We start from the raw sequence: 18,210 nt of genomic DNA on the forward strand, positions 1-18,210 counted from the left end.
AACTGTTGTTTTGTGGGGAGCTGTTGTTTTGTGAAGAGCTGTTGTTTTGTGGGGAGCTGTTGTTTTGTGGGGAGCTGTTGTTTTGTGGGGAGCTGTTGTTTTGTGGGGAGCTGTTGTTTTGTGGGAAGCTGTTGTTTTGTGGGGAGCTGTTGTTTTGTGGGAAGCTGTTGTTTTGTGGGAAGCTGTTGTTTTGCGGGGAGCTGTTGTTTTGCGGGGAGCTGTTGTTTTGCGGGGAGCTGTTGTTTTGCGGGGAGCTGTTGTTTTGTGGGGAGCTGTTGTTTTGTGGGGAGCTGTTGTTTTGTGGGGAGCTGTTGTTTTGTGGGGAGCTGTTGTTTTGTGGGGAGCTGTTGTTTTGTGGGGAGCTGTTGTTTTGTGGGGAACTGTTGTTTTGTGGGGAGCTGTTGTTTTGTGGGGAGCTGTTGTTTTGTGGGGAGCTGTTGTTTTGTGGGGAGCTGTTGTTTTGTGAAGAGCTGTTGTTTTGTGGGGAGCTGTTGTTTTGTGGGGAGCTGTTGTTTTGTGGGGAGCTGTTGTTTTGTGGGGAACTGTTGTTTTGTGGGGAACTGTTGTTTTGCAGGGACCTGTTGTTTTTTGGGGAACTGTTGTTTTGTGGGGAACTGTTGTTTGGAACCATTCTGGAACCATTCTGATGTACAGGGCTGACTAAACTGGAACCATTCTGATGTACAGGGCTGACTAAACTGGAACCATTCTGATGTACAGGGCTGACTAAACTGGAACCATTCTGATGTACAGGGCTGACTAAACTGGAACCAATCTGATGAACAAATAAAATGAAATGACTTTAATATTATTAACATCTGGTTCCAAATCACTTAATCTATCTTAATCAAAAGCTCACTTAATCAAAACGCCATCTTTGTCAGTAGGACAGGCCTATATTATTTCCTCCTTGCTTCCTTCCCTCTCTCTCTCTCTCTCTCTCTCTCTCTCTCTCTGTCTCGGTGGACGACTGTGAGGGTGCTCTGATTGGCTGTAGCAGTGTTCCAGCGGCACCTCCGGCAGCCAATAGGAAGACAGGAGCGCGTGTAAAAGCTCCTCCGTGCAGATGTCGGTTATTGAAAGAAAGAAAGAAAGAAAGAAAGAAAGAAAGAAAGAAAGAAAGAAAGAAAGAAAGAAAGAAAGAAAGAAAGACAGACAGAAAGACAGAAAGAGAGAAAGAGAAAGCTGGAGGGTTGATATCTCCGAGGAACATATCAAAAGAAGAAGAATTGAAGAATTCTGAAAAACTCTGAATTTCTGTCTCGGCTGTCTGTGTGGGACTCACAGGTATGCAATGAATCTGGAATATGCCTACATGGAGTCATACCTGTCTTCACCCAGGGTACTTTTATTACAAACGTGCTGTGCTAAATAGATTGCAATAGGTTTTCATGTTGTAATTAATGGTCGTTAGAATAGGTCTATTGTTTTCATGTTATAATTCGAGTTACATGTATTTCTCCCAAGTTAAGAATAAGCATTACAGTTGATCTATAATGTTAGTGTCGCGGTGAAAAAACAGTGATTCCATTCATTCATTCCTCTGGGATTCAGTAATGTGGAGAGGCAGGGATTCTATAGAATAATCTGGGCAACATTGGAGAAATTGTTTGCGCACCTGTTTTATAAACCTGGTGAATCCAGTATCCATTAACTACCCATTATTAGCTAGTGGTTTGGCCTATCGTTATTCTCTGAAGTGGTTTTGTCTCTTGCTCCAGAGTTATGATTAGATGAACTCGGTTTGTTTATCTGGCGTCTGTTTGCTGCGCTAATGTGTTAAGAATGAGTTGAGAGAGAGAGAGAGAGGCGGCAGGCAAGTCCAGTTCGGACCGGTTAGTCATTCATCAGTTTCCGCACCAGGTATGGAACAGAAGTCCGTCATTGCCTCCAGCGCGTAATTGACTCCCCCGCCACCTTCAGCCCTTCTCTGAAACGTTGCTGTTGTAGCTGGACACCGGTAGAACACGCACCGGTCCAGTAGATTTCAGTTAAGACGTGTCACTGTCACACTGTTACCTAGGTAATTACACCCGGTTGTATGTGCGCGTCCATGTGTCCTATAGCGGGAAGGTGGGAGAAGTTGAGAAATAACAGGGAGGGGGAGTGGGGGAGGAAATGACTCTCATGGACCCAGCAAAGAGAGAGTTGCATAGGAATCACATTGAAGGTCAAAGGACCACGTGGTCACATAAGAGTTATGAGATTTGGTTGGGTGGGGTTGTTGGTTCCTATGGTGATCAGCAACATTCAGACTGTTCCTGAGCAATATAAAGTAACAGTAAATAATGTAACTGTGGTCATATGATATTATATTCAATACAACCACTACCCAGAGTGGACAGCTGCTGAAATAACCTCTCTGTTTTCAACAGACCTGTGAACCCTGATCTCCAGAGATACTGGCAGAGGGCCTCACTACATTCTGTCTAGAACATTTTCTTCTTCTCCCCCCCCACCCCCTCGTCTGGTCATGGCTCCGTCCCTGGCCACAGCATTCGCCAGGCGATGGTGGATGGCATTGACAGCCATCATAGAGAACCTGTTTTTCTCAGCTGTCCTGCTGGGCTGGGGATCACTACTCATCATGCTGAAGTCTGAAGGTTACTACTCCTACATGTGCAATGGAGAAGGTAAGACCACCATCTTTATGTGGCCTCTCTTTGACCTACTCTTTACTGACACATCCCCTTTTAAGATTCCTTTACTGACACATCCCCTTTTAAGATTCCTTTACTGACACATGTCTTCTCTCTAGGTAACCACACCTCCTCCCCCAACCTGTCTGTCCCCCACCCTCCACCAGGGGTCAATGATGAATACAGTGATTACTACTCAGAGGAGGAGGGTGTGGTGGGGCTGGGGGATGGAGTAGAGATGAGGCCTCTGGCTCCCCAGGACCATTACGGACCCATGAGGATGAACGGCTGGCTCATCTGTAAGGACCAGGATGAGATGTTGAACCTGGCCTTCACCGTGGGATCATTTCTCCTCTCAGCCATCACTCTGCCGCTGGGCATCGTCATGGACAAATACGGCCCACGAAACCTACGACTACTGGGCAGGTAGGAGAGGGTGAGAGGGAGGGATGTGTCTGTGTGTATAGTCTCAGTCTGAACAGTTCAGTTCAGTTGGTTGGGTGTGTGTGTGTAGTTGGTCTGTTGGTCTGATGGTCTGATTTGCACGATTTGTATTGTCTAATGTATTGTCTAGTGTGCTGATGTATTGTCTAGTGTGCTGATGTATTGTCTAGTGTGCTGATGTATTGTCTAGTGTATTGATTACTTGTCTAATGTATTGATGAATTGTCTAATGCATTGTCTAATGTATGTATGTATTACTTGTCTAATGTATTGATTACTTGTCTAATGTATTGATGAATAGGGTAATGTATTGGCTAGTGTATTGATGAATTGTCTTAAATCATTTCCCACACAGTCTGTGCCTCTATTTAGTTTTCATGCTAGTGAGGGCCGAGATTCCACTCTCACATAGGTACGTAGTTGCGAAGGGCATCAGTGTCTTAACAGCGTGATTTGCCAAGGCAGGATACTCTGGGTGCAGCCCAATCCAAAAATCGGGCAGTTGCTTCTAATAAAATAAAGTTTTCACAGAACCACTTGTAATTTTGATGAGGCTCTCTTGTTCAGATATCGGTAAGTGGACTGGAGGCAGGGCATGAAAGGGAATCCAGTTGTTTGTGTTGTCCGTTTCAGGAAAGTACCTGCGGAATTGCGCATCCAGCTCACGCAGGTGCTTCGCTATATCACATTTGACATTGTCCGTAAGCTTGAGTTAATTTGCACACAAAAATATTGAATATAGTTGCAGAGAGTCCCTGTGATTATTACATTAAAATCATTCTGCCGAGAAAAAAACATCACCCAGATTGGCCAGTCGTGTGAGAAACTCGTCATCAGTCAAGTGAAAATTATGGTCAGTTAAGAACTTTAAGCTCGTCTCTCAATTTAAAAAAATGTGTCAATTCTTTGCCCCTTGATAACCAGCGCACTTCTGTATGTTGTAGAAGCGTTACATGGTCCCTGCCCATGTCATTGCATAGTGCAGAAAATACACGAGAGTTCAGGGGCCTTGCTTTAATGAAGTTAACCATTTTCACTGTAGTGTCAAAATGTCTTTCAAGCTGTCAGGCATTCCCTTGGCAGCAAGAGCCTCTCTGTGGATGCTGCAGTGTACCCAAGAGCCTCTCGGTGGATGCTGCAGTGTACCCAAGAGCTTCTAGGTGGATGCTGCAGTGTACCCAAGAGCCTCTCTGTGGATGCTGCAGTGTACACAAGAGCCTCTCGGTGGATGCTGCACTGTACCCAAGAGCCTCTAGGTGGATGCTGCAGTGTACCCAAGAGCCTCTAGGAGGATGCTGCAGTGGACCCAAGAGCCTCACGGTGGATGCTGCAGTGTACCCACGTGGAGTCGGGAGCAACTGCTTGCACGCACGTTACCACTCCACTACGTCTCCCTGTCATGGCTTTTGCTCCATCAGTACAGACACCAACACATCTTGAACACCGTAGTCCATTTGATGTCACAAAGCTGTCCAGTACTTAAAAAAGATCCTCTCCTGTTGTCCAGAAGAGGATGTCTTCCTTAATTGACCCCCCCCCCATAAACGTAACGGACAAATACCAGGAGCTGTGCCAGGCCCGCCATGTCTGTTGACTCATCCAGCTGTAACGCATAGAATTCACTGGCTTGTATGCGAAGCAGTAATTGTTTCAGAACATCTCCTGCCATGTTACTGATGTGTTGTGAAATAGTGTTGTTCGAAAGCATTATCTGCATAGTTTTTGGGCCTTTCCCCCCAGCATTGTCCCATCCATATCCGCGGCAGCAGGAAGAATGAAGTCCTCCACAATAGTATGGGTCTTGATTGTCCTAGCCACTTACCATAGAAGACCCTTCTGAATGGTATCTGTTGCTTTTAATGTAACCTATATTTAACTAGGCAAGTCAGTTAAGAACAAAATGTTTCTAAATGTCCAAGAGGGAAGGTTTTCCTCAGAGAGTAATGTTTGGCTACATACAGACCGTTAGTGGGATTCCCTCAGAGAGTAACGTTTGGCTACATACAGACCGTTAGTGGGATTCCCTCAGAGTAACGTTTGGCTACATACAGACCGTTAGTGGGATTCCCTCAGAGAGTAACGTTTGGCTACATACAGACCGTTAGTGGGATTCCCTCAGAGTAACGTTTGGCTACATACAGACCGTTAGTGTAATTCCCTCAGAGAATAACGTTTGGCTACATACAGACCGTTAGTGTAATTCCCTCAGAGAGTAACGTTTGGCTACATACGGTAGTGTAATTCCCTCAGAGAGTAACGTTTGGCTACATACAGACCGTTAGTGTAATTCCCTCAGAGTAACGTTTGGCTACATACAGACCATTAGTGGGATTCCCTCAGAGTAACGTTTGGCTACATACAGACCGTTAGTGTAATTCCCTCAGAGTAACGTTTAGCTATATACAGACCGTTAGTGTAATTCCCTCAGAGTAATGTTTGGCTACAATCACGACCGTTAGTGTAATTCCCTCAGAGAGTAACGTTTGGCTACATATAGACCGTTAGTGTAATTCCCTCAGAGTACCGATTTAATGTGATTGGATGAGTACCGGTTAATGTGATTGGATGTTAATTATTTAACTAGGCTCCCTGTATTTGACATTGTGTTGTTATTTCGCTGAACACCAGATGGTTTCATTTTTAAAATATTTTTTATGGGAATCACATTTGTATTTGGCATACCCCCGACGGCATTGCGCGTACCCCTGGGGGTTTGGGAACAACTGGTCCAATGTATTGAATTGTGTAATCTATTGATGAATTCTCCAATGTATTGATGAATTGTCTAATGTAGTGTATGATGAATTGTCTAATGAATTGTCTAATGTAGTGTATAATGAATTGTCTAATGTAGTGTGTAATGAATTGTCTAATGTATTGTATAATGAATTGTCTAATATAGTGTATAATGAATTGTCTAATGTAGTGTATAATGAATTGTCTAATGTAGTGTATAATGAATTGTCTAATGTAGTGTATAATGAATTGTCTAATGTAGTGTATAATGAATTGTGTAACATATTAATATTCATGTATTGTGTAATATATTCATGTATTGTGTAATGTTTTGATGTGTTGTCTGTGTATTCCAGTGCCTGTTTCTCCTTTTCCTGTCTCCTCATCTCCTACGGTGCATACAATCCTGATGGTGAGTAGCTGTAATATGTTGATTAGATTACAGTGTATTGGTCACATGATATAATAGCAGGTTACAGTGCCCATGTGTAGGTAGCTTACTAGTGGTAGCTATTCAGCAGCCTGATGGTCTGTGGGTAGAACAGGCTATCTTGGCTGCGGTCCTTGATTATCTTGGTGTCGTACTGTAAGGTGTCCTGGAGGGCAGGCCCAACTTCTTGGGCAGTAAAATGGTACATTTCATTGGAATTTTACACACTCCATCACAGTATAAATAATTATTCTGGGGGTGAAATGAAATGAACAAAAAAAAAAAAAAAACTATTCAATTACCAACATCTTTTAACTTCTTGCGTCGAGCCATCCCGGATCCGGGATTGTGAATACAGCCTCAAGCTCATTACCATAACGCAACGTTAACTATTCATGAAAATCGCAAATTAAATTAAATGAATATGCTAGCTCTCAAGCTTAGCCTTTTGTTAACAACACTGTCATCTCAGATTTTCAAAATATGCTTCTCAACCATAGCAAAACAAGCATTTGTGTAACAGCTAGCGCAGCTAGCTTAGCATTTAGCGTTAGCATTAGCAGGCAACATTTTCACAAAAACCAGAAAATCATTCAAATAAAATCATTACCTTTGAAGAACTTCAGATGTTTTCAATGAGGAGACTCTCAGTTAGATAGCAAATGCTCAGTTTTTCCTGAAAGATTATTTGTTTAGGAGAAATCGCTCCGTTTGGTGCGTCACGTTTAGGTACGAAAAAAACCTGTATCCAGGAGTGTAATTATCCCCGCAGCTCATTAGCATAACACAACGTTAACTATTCATGAAAATCGCAAATGAAATGAAATTAATATGCTAGCTCTCAAGCTTAGCCTTTTGTTAACAACACTGTCATCTTAGATTTTCTAAATATGCTTCTCAACCATAGCAAAACAAGCATTTGTGTAACAGCTAGCGCACCTAGCGTAGCATTTAGCGTTATTATTAGCAGGCAACATTTTCACAAAAAACAGAAAATCATTCAAATAAAATCATTACCTTTGAAGAACTTCAGATGTTTTCAATGAGGAGACTATTAGTTAGATAGCAAATGCTCAGTTTTTCCTGAAAGATAATTTGTTTAGGAGAAATTGCTCCGTTTGGTGCGTCACGTTTGGCTACCAAAAAAACCAGAAAATTCAGTCTTCAAAACGCAGAACTTTTTTCCAAATTAACTCCATAATATCGACTGAAATATGGTAAACGTTGTTTAGAATCAATCCTCAAGGTGTTTTTCACATATCTCTTCATGATATATCGTTCGTTGAAAGCCTCCTCTCTCCTCTCAATCACTGGATTACTGCGTGCAGCTTGTAGATTACACACCAATTTAGACAAAGGACACCGGGCGGACCCCTGGTAAATGTAGTCTCTTATGGCCAATCTTCCAATGATATGCCTACAAATACGTCACAATGCTGCAGACACCTTGGAGAAACGATAGAAAGGGCAGGCTCATTCCCGGCGCATTCACAGCCATATAAGGAGACAATGGAAAACAGAGCTTCAAAAAATCTGCCCATTTCCTGGTTGAAGTTTCATCTTGGTTTCGCCTGTAGCATGAGTTCTGTGGCACTCACAGATAATATCTTTGCAGTTTTGGAAACGTCAGAGTGTTTTCTTTCCAAAGCTGTCAATTATATGCATAGTCGAGCATCTTTTCATGACAAAATATTGCGCTTAAAACGGGCCCCCTATATCCAAGAAGTTATAGAATACCCTAAACACACAGCCAAGTCATACCCAAGAAGACTGGAGGCTGTAATCAGTGCCGAAGGTGCTTCAACAAAGTACTGAGTAATGGGTCAAGACATAGGTAAATTATATTTCAGATGTCGTCTTTTTTTATTGGCCAAAATGTACAAAAACCTGTTTTTGCTTTGTCAATATGGGGTATTGTGTGTAGATTGATGAGAAAAAGCAACTATTTAATCCATTTTAGAAAAAAGGCTGTAACGTAACAATAAGTCCAGGGGTCTGAATACTTTCTGAAGGCACCGGACATAAGTCAATGTTAAACATTACAATCCTAATCTAGAAGAAAGGATCTAATTCTCCACTAGACAGGAAACACCATCATAGTGTTTAGAGGCTGTAGAGAGGAAACACCATTATAGTGTTTAGAGCCTGTAGAGGAAACACCATCATAGTGTTTAGAGGCTATAGAGGAAACACCATCATAGTGTTTAGAGGCTGTAGAGGAAACACCATCATAGTGTTTAGAGGCTATAGAGAGGAAACACCATCATGGTGTTTAGAGGCTGTAGAGAGGGGTAACACCATCATAGTGTTTAGAGGCTGTAGAGAGGGGTAACACCATCATAGTGTTTAGAGGATGTAGAGGAAACACCATCATAGTGTTTAGAGGCTGTAGAGGAAACACCATCATAGTGTTTAGAGGCTGTAGAGAGAGGTAACACCATCATAGTGTTTAGAGGCTGTAGAGAGGAAACACCATCATAGTGTTTAGAGGCTGTAGAGAGGAAACACCATCATAGTGTTTAGAGGCTGTAGAGAGGAAACACCATCATAGTGTTTAGAGCCTGTAGAGGAAACACCATCATAGTGTTTAGAGGCTGTAGAGAGGAAACACCATCATAGTGTTTAGAGGCTGTAGAGAGGAAACACCATCATAGTGTTTAGAGTCAACAAACAGGTCACAACAAACAGGTCACTGACCATCTCGAATCCCACCGTACCTTCTCCGCTGTGCAATCTGGTTTCCGAGCCGGTCATGGGTGCACCTCAGCCACACTCAAGGTACTCAACGATATCATAACCGCCATCGATAAAAGACAGTACTGTGCAGCCGTCTTCATCGACCTTGCCAAGGCTTTCGACTCTGTCAATCACCATATTCTTATCGGCAGACTCAGGAGCCTCGGTTTTTCGGATGACTGCCTTGCCTGGTTCACCAATTACTTTGCAGACAGAGTTCAGTGTGTCAAATCGGAGGGCATGCTGTCCGGTCCTCTGGCAGTCTCTATGGGGGTGCCACAGGGTTCAATTCTCGGGCCGACTCTTTTCTCTGTGTATATCAATGATGTTGCTCTTGCTGCGGGCGATTCCCTGATCCACCTCTACGCAGACGACACCATTCTATATACTTTCGGCCCGTCTTTGGACACTGTGCTATCTAACCTCCAAACAAGCTTCAATGCCATACAACACTACTTCCGTGGCCTCCAACTGCTCTTAAACGCTAGTAAAACCAAATGCATGCTTTTCAACCGGTCGCTGCCTGCACCCGCATGCCCGAATAGCATCACCACCCTGGATGGTTCCGACCTAGAATATGTGGACGTCTATAAGTACCTAGGTGTCTGGCTAGACTGCAAACTCTCCTTCCAGACTCATATCAAACATCTCCAATCGAAAATCAAATCAAGAGTCTGCTTTCTATTCCGCAACAAAGCCTCCTTCACTCACGCCGCCAAGCTTACCCTAGTAAAACTGACTATCCTACCGATCCTCGACTTCGGCGATGTCATCTACAAAATGGCTTCCAACACTCTACTCAGCAAACTGGATGCAGTCTATCACAGTGCCATCCGTTTTGTCACTAAAGCACCTTATACCACCCACCACTGCGACTTGTATGCTCTAGTCGGCTGGCCCTCGCTACATTATCGTCGCCAGACCCACTGGCTCCAGGTCATCTACAAGTCCATGCTAGGTAAAGCTCCGCCTTATCTCAGCTCACTGGTCACGATGGCAACACCCATCCGTAGCACGCGCTCCAGCAGGTGTATCTCACTGATCATCCCTAAAGCCAACACCTCATTTGGCCGCCTTTCGTTCCAGTACTCTGCTGCCTGTGACTGGAACGAATTGCAAAAATCGCTGAAGTTGGAGACTTTTATCTCCCTCACCAACTTCAAACATCAGCTATCTGAGCAGCTAACCGATCGCTGCAGCTGTACATAGTCTATTGGTAAATAGCCCACCCTTTTTCACCTACCTCATCCCCATACTGTTTTTATTTATTTACTTTTCTGCTCTTTTGCACACCAATATCTCTACCTGTACATGACCATCTGATCATTCATCACTCGTGTTAATCTGCAAAATTGTAATTATTCGCCTACCTCCTCATGCCTTTTGCACACATTGTATATAGACGCCCCCTTTGTTTTCTACTGTGTTATTGACTTGTTAATTGTTTACTCCATGTGTAACTCTTTGTTGTCTGCTCACACTGCTATGCTTTATCTTGGCCAGGTCGCAGTTGCAAATGAGAACTTGTTCTCAACTAGCCTACCTGGTTAAATAAAGGTGTTCTCAACTAGCCTACCTGGTTAAATAAAGGTGTTCTCAACTAGCCTACCTGGTTAAATAAAGGTGTTCTCAACTAGCCTACCTGGTTAAATAAAGGTGTTCTCAACTAGCCTACCTGGTTAAATAAAGGTGAAATAAAAATAAATAAAAAAAAGGCTGTAGAGGAAACACCATCATAGTGTTTAGAGGCTGTAGAGAGGGGTAACACCATCATAGTGTTTAGAGGCTGTAGAGGAAACACCATCATAGTGTTTAGAGGCTGTAGAGAGGGGTAACACCATCATAGTGTTTAGAGGCTGTAGAGAGGAAACACCATCATAGTGTTTAGAGGCTGTAGAGGAAACACCATCATAGTGTTTAGAGGCTGTAGAGGAAACACCATCATAGTGTTTAGAGGCTGTAGAGAGGAAACACCATCATAGTGTTTAGAGGCTGTAGAGAGGAAACACCATCATAGTGTTTAGAGGCTGTAGAGAGGAAACACCATCATAGTGTTTAGAGGCTGTAGAGAGGAAACACCATCATAGTGTTTAGAGGCTGTAGAGAGGAAACACCATCATAGTGTTTAGAGGCTGTAGAGAGGAAACACCATCATAGTGTTTAGAGGCTGTAGAGAGGGGTAACACCATCATAGTGTTTAGAGGCTGTAGAGAGGAAACACCATCATAGTGTTTAGAGGCTGTAGAGGAAACACCATCATAGTGTTTAGAGGCTGTAGAGAGGAAACACCATCATAGTGTTTAGAGGCTGTAGAGAGGAAACACCATCATAGTGTTTAGAGGCTGTAGAGAGGAAACACCATCATAGTGTTTAGAGGCTATAGAGGAAACACCATCATAGTGTTTAGAGGCTGTAGGGAGAGGAAACACCATCATAGTGTTTAGAGGCTATAGAGGAAACACCATCATAGTGTTTAGAGGCTGTAGAGAGAGGAAACACCATCATAGTGTTTAGAGGCTGTAGAGAGAGGAAACACCATCATAGTGTTTAGAGGCTGTAGAGAGGGGTAAACACCATCATAGTGTTTAGAGGCTGTAGAGAGGAAACACCACCTAAAGAGAAGGCATGTTCATCTACACTAAACACAAGTCAAAACAACCATTTCCTGTTGTGCTCCCAGTTCCTGGCAAGGTGATTAAGTGCTGTTACAACACACATGTGATGTTTTCAAACGTCTCAGGATGATGTGTTTCAATGCTCCAGCAACGTTCCTGTTTTCTCTCCTTCACGTTGGTGACAGATCAGTTGCCATGAGTTGTTGGTGTTACCGAGCACTTCATTTTAACGTTGTTTAATAAATAACATGTTTCATGGGGTTTTGCTCTTCGTCATGTTGCCACTAGTTTCTGGTTGTTCCAAAAACAGTGTTGTGTTTGTGTATCTGACACTTTCTCCACCTTCCTCCACAGAGCTGTCTGTACTCATCTTCATCGCTCTGACGTTCAACGGCTTCGGAGGCATGTGCATGACCTTCACCTCCCTCACGGTAAGAGAGTGTGTGTACGTGCCTCTGTGTGTGTGTGTGTGTGTGTGTACGTGCCTCTGTGTGTGTGTGTGTACGTGCCTCTGTGTGTGTGTGTGTGTGTGTGTGTGTGTGTGTACGTGCCTCTGTGTGTGTGTACGTGCCTCTGTGTGTGTGTGTGTGTGTGTGTGTACGTGCCTCTGTGTGTGTGTGTGTGTGTGTGTGTACGTGCCTCTGTGAGTGTGTGTGTGTGTACGTGCCTCTGAGTGTGTGTGTGTGGTATGTGCCTCTGTGAGAGTGTGTTCAGGTCAGATTTCTCTGTATTTATTTGTGATTTCACCATTTTCCCTTATGATCCAAAAGAGAAAGTGTGTGTCAGTGACGTGTGTGTTTGTGTGTTTTGCATAATCTCTGTGTAGAGAACATTGTGTCATTTGGCCTCTTCACACATGGCACTGGAAAGACTTTATTACTAATCATTAATCTATTATGTAAATGTCTGTCCGGTTGATTTTGTTATTTTCATCGACTTCAACACACAAACCCTCCTGTTCTCTCTGTCTCTCTGTGTCACGGCGTCGTAAGAAGTGGACCAAGGCGCAGGGTGGTGAGCGTACATATTCCCTTCATTTATAGAAAATGTAGCCAACAAAACAAGGACACGACCGTGACGCTGAACTTCGGCTATAGTGCCTCTAACAAAGTCAACTACCCACACTGAAAGGAGGGGAAAAGGGCTACCTAAGTAGGATCCCCAATCAGAGACAACGATAGACAGCTGTCCCTGAACCATACCCGGCCAAAACATAGAATGCCCACCCCACATCACACCCTGACCTAACCAATCAGAGACAACGATAGACCGCTGTCCCTGAACCATACCCGGCCAAAACATAGAATGCCCACCCCACATCACACCCTGACCTAACCAACATAGAGACATAAAAGGCTCTCTCAGGTCCGGGCGTCTCTCTCTGTCTCTCTCTGTCTCTCTCTGTCTGTCTCTGTCTCTGTCTCTCTCTCTCTGTCTCTCAATTCAATTCAATTGACTTTATTGACATGGCAAGTTCATTATTACTTACATTGTCAAAGGATACATATATATAATAATGTAATAATAATATCGAACAATATAATAAAAATATATATAAATAAATGGACCAACAGCCACATGGGATTACCATTAACAACAACTACAACAGCAATAATAATAGTAGTAGTGGACATGGGATTACCATTAACAACAACTACAACAGCAATAATAATAGCAGTAGTGGACATGGGATTACCATTAACAACAACTACAACAGCAATAATAATAGTAGTAGTGGACATGGGATTACCATTAACAACAACTACAACAACAATAATAATAGCAGTAGTGGACATGGGATTACCATTAACAACAACTACAACAGCAATAATAATAGTAGTAGTGGACATGGGATTACCATTAACAACAACTACAACAACAATAATAATAGTAGTAGTGGACATGGGATTACCATTAACAACAACTACAACAGCAATAATAATAGTAGTAGTGGACATGGGATTACCATTAACAACAACTACAACAGCAATAATAATAGTAGTAGTGGACATGGGATTACCATTAACAACAACTACAACAGCAATAATAATAGTAGTAGTGGACATGGGATTACCATTAACAACAACTACAACAGCAATAATAATAGTAGTAGTGGACATGGGATTACCATTAACAACAACTACAACAACAATAATAATAGTAGTAGTGGACATGGGATTACCATTAACAACAACTACAACAGCAATAATAATAGTAGTAGTGGACATGGGATTACCATTAACAACAACTACAACAACAATAATAATAGTAGTAGTGGACATGGGATTACCATTAACAACAACTACAACAGCAATAATAATAGTAGTAGTGGACATGGGATTACCATTAACAACAACTACAACAGCAATAATAATAGCAGTAGTGGACATGGGATTACCATTAACAACAACTACAACAACAATAATAATAGTAGTAGTGGACATGGGATTACCATTAACAACAACTACAACAGCAATAATAATAGTAGTAGTGGACATGGGATTACCATTAACAACAACTACAACAACAATAATAATAGTAGTAGTGGACATGGGATTACCATTAACAACAACTACAACAACAATAATAATAGTAGTAGTGGACATGGGATTACCATTAACAACAACTACAACAGCAATAATAATAGTAGTAGTGGACATGGGATTACCATTAACAACAACTACAACAACAATAATAATAGTAGTAGTGGACATGGGATTACCATTAACAACAACTACAACAGCAATAATAATAGTAGTAGTGGACATGGGATTACCATTAACAACAACTACAACAACAATAATAATAGCAGTAGTGGACATGGGATTACCATTAACAACAACTACAACAGCAATAATAATAGTAGTAGTGGACATGGGATTACCATTAACAACAACTACAACAACAATAATAATAGCAGTAGTGGACATGGGATTACCATTAACAACAACTACAACAGCAATAATAATAGTAGTAGTGGACATGGGATTACCATTAACAACAACTACAACAACAATAATAATAGTAGTAGTGGACATGGGATTACCATTAACAACAACTACAACAGCAATAATAATAGTAGTAGTGGACATGGGATTACCATTAACAACAACTACAACAACAATAATAATAGTAGTAGTGGACATGGGATTACCATTAACAACAACTACAACAGCAATAATAATAGTAGTAGTGGACATGGGATTACCATTAACAACAACTACAACAGCAATAATAATAGCAGTAGTGGACATGGGATTACCATTAACAACAACTACAACAACAATAATAATAGTAGTAGTGGACATGGGATTACCATTAACAACAACTACAACAGCAATAATAATAGTAGTAGTGGACATGGGATTACCATTAACAACAACTACAACAACAATAATAATAGTAGTAGTGGACATGGGATTACCATTAACAACAACTACAACAACAATAATAATAGTAGTAGTGGACATGGGATTACCATTAACAACAACTACAACAGCAATAATAATAGTAGTAGTGGACATGGGATTACCATTAACAACAACTACAACAACAATAATAATAGTAGTAGTGGACATGGGATTACCATTAACAACAACTACAACAGCAATAATAATAGTAGTAGTGGACATGGGATTACCATTAACAACAACTACAACAACAATAATAATAGCAGTAGTGGACATGGGATTACCATTAACAACAACTACAACAGCAATAATAATAGTAGTAGTGGACATGGGATTACCATTAACAACAACTACAACAACAATAATAATAGCAGTAGTGGACATGGGATTACCATTAACAACAACTACAACAGCAATAATAATAGTAGTAGTGGACATGGGATTACCATTAACAACAACTACAACAACAATAATAATAGCAGTAGTGGACATGGGATTACCATTAACAACAACTACAACAGCAATAATAATAGTAGTAGTGGACATGGGATTACCATTAACAACAACTACAACAACAATAATAATAGCAGTAGTGGACATGGGATTACCATTAACAACAACTACAACAGCAATAATAATAGTAGTAGTGGACATGGGATTACCATTAACAACAACTACAACAGCAATAATAATAGTAGTAGTGGACATGGGATTACCATTAACAACAACTACAACAACAATAATAATAGTAGTAGTGGACATGGGATTACCATTAACAACAACTACAACAGCAATAATAATAGTAGTAGTGGACATGGGATTACCATTAACAACAACTACAACAACAATAATAATAGTAGTAGTGGACATGGGATTACCATTAACAACAACTACAACAGCAATAATAATAGTAGTAGTGGACATGGGATTACCATTAACAACAACTACAACAGCAATAATAATAGCAGTAGTGGACATGGGATTACCATTAACAACAACTACAACAACAATAATAATAGTAGTAGTGGACATGGGATTACCATTAACAACAACTACAACAGCAATAATAATAGTAGTAGTGGACATGGGATTACCATTAACAACAACTACAACAACAATAATAATAGTAGTAGTGGACATGGGATTACCATTAACAACAACTACAACAACAATAATAATAGTAGTAGTGGACATGGGATTACCATTAACAACAACTACAACAGCAATAATAATAGTAGTAGTGGACATGGGATTACCATTAACAACAACTACAACAACAATAATAATAGTAGTAGTGGACATGGGATTACCATTAACAACAACTACAACAGCAATAATAATAGTAGTAGTGGACATGGGATTACCATTAACAACAACTACAACAACAATAATAATAGCAGTAGTGGACATGGGATTACCATTAACAACAACTACAACAGCAATAATAATAGTAGTAGTGGACATGGGATTACCATTAACAACAACTACAACAACAATAATAATAGCAGTAGTGGACATGGGATTACCATTAACAACAACTACAACAGCAATAATAATAGTAGTAGTGGACATGGGATTACCATTAACAACAACTACAACAACAATAATAATAGTAGTAGTGGACATGGGATTACCATTAACAACAACTACAACAGCAATAATAATAGTAGTAGTGGACATGGGATTACCATTAACAACAACTACAACAACAATAATAATAGTAGTAGTGGACATGGGATTACCATTAACAACAACTACAACAGCAATAATAATAGTAGTAGTGGACATGGGATTACCATTAACAACAACTACAACAGCAATAATAATAGCAGTAGTGGACATGGGATTACCATTAACAACAACTACAACAACAATAATAATAGTAGTAGTGGACATGGGATTACCATTAACAACAACTACAACAGCAATAATAATAGTAGTAGTGGACATGGGATTACCATTAACAACAACTACAACAACAATAATAATAGTAGTAGTGGACATGGGATTACCATTAACAACAACTACAACAACAATAATAATAGTAGTAGTGGACATGGGATTACCATTAACAACAACTACAACAGCAATAATAATAGTAGTAGTGGACATGGGATTACCATTAACAACAACTACAACAACAATAATAATAGTAGTAGTGGACATGGGATTACCATTAACAACAACTACAACAGCAATAATAATAGTAGTAGTGGACATGGGATTACCATTAACAACAACTACAACAACAATAATAATAGCAGTAGTGGACATGGGATTACCATTAACAACAACTACAACAGCAATAATAATAGTAGTAGTGGACATGGGATTACCATTAACAACAACTACAACAACAATAATAATAGCAGTAGTGGACATGGGATTACCATTAACAACAACTACAACAGCAATAATAATAGTAGTAGTGGACATGGGATTACCATTAACAACAACTACAACAACAATAATAATAGCAGTAGTGGACATGGGATTACCATTAACAACAACTACAACAGCAATAATAATAGTAGTAGTGGACATGGGATTACCATTAACAACAACTACAACAACAATAATAATAGCAGTAGTGGACATGGGATTACCATTAACAACAACTACAACAGCAATAATAATAGTAGTAGTGGACATGGGATTACCATTAACAACAACTACAACAACAATAATAATAGTAGTAGTGGACATGGGATTACCATTAACAACAACTACAACAGCAATAATAATAGTAGTAGTGGACATGGGATTACCATTAACAACAACTACAACAGCAATAATAATAGTAGTAGTGGACATGGGATTACCATTAACAACAACTACAACAGCAATAATAATAGTAGTAGTGGACATGGGATTACCATTAACAACAACTACAACAGCAATAATAATAGTAGTAGTGGACATGGGATTACCATTAACAACAACTACAACAGCAATAATAATAGTAGTAGTGGACATGGGATTACCATTAACAACAACTACAACAGCAATAATAATAGTAGTAGTGGACATGGGATTACCATTAACAACAACTACAACAGCAATAATAATAGTAGTAGTGGACATGGGATTACCATTAACAACAACTACAACAGCAATAATAATAGTAGTAGTGGACATGGGATTACCATTAACAACAACTACAACAGCAATAATAATAGTAGTAGTGGACATGGGATTAC

At 40.5% G+C, this 18,210-nt stretch overlaps 1 protein-coding gene across 1 annotated transcript; it reads left to right on the forward strand.

Annotated features, from left to right (window-relative positions):
* Positions 1-982: 982 nt before the first annotated feature.
* On the forward strand, positions 983-12,039 carry slc43a2a (solute carrier family 43 member 2a; the record flags this gene model as incomplete). The annotated part of the gene is made up of 5 exons (XM_031809107.1): positions 983-1,287; positions 2,376-2,633; positions 2,759-3,065; positions 6,176-6,231; positions 11,955-12,039. Coding segments are annotated over exons 2-5 (608 nt in total), but the record flags the coding sequence as incomplete, so codon positions are not given.
* Between the last annotated feature and the right edge of the window lie 6,171 nt (positions 12,040-18,210).

The sequence above is a fragment of the Oncorhynchus kisutch genome, linkage group LG29 (assembly GCF_002021735.2).
Source record: "Oncorhynchus kisutch isolate 150728-3 linkage group LG29, Okis_V2, whole genome shotgun sequence".
NCBI lineage: Eukaryota > Metazoa > Chordata > Actinopteri > Salmoniformes > Salmonidae > Oncorhynchus > Oncorhynchus kisutch.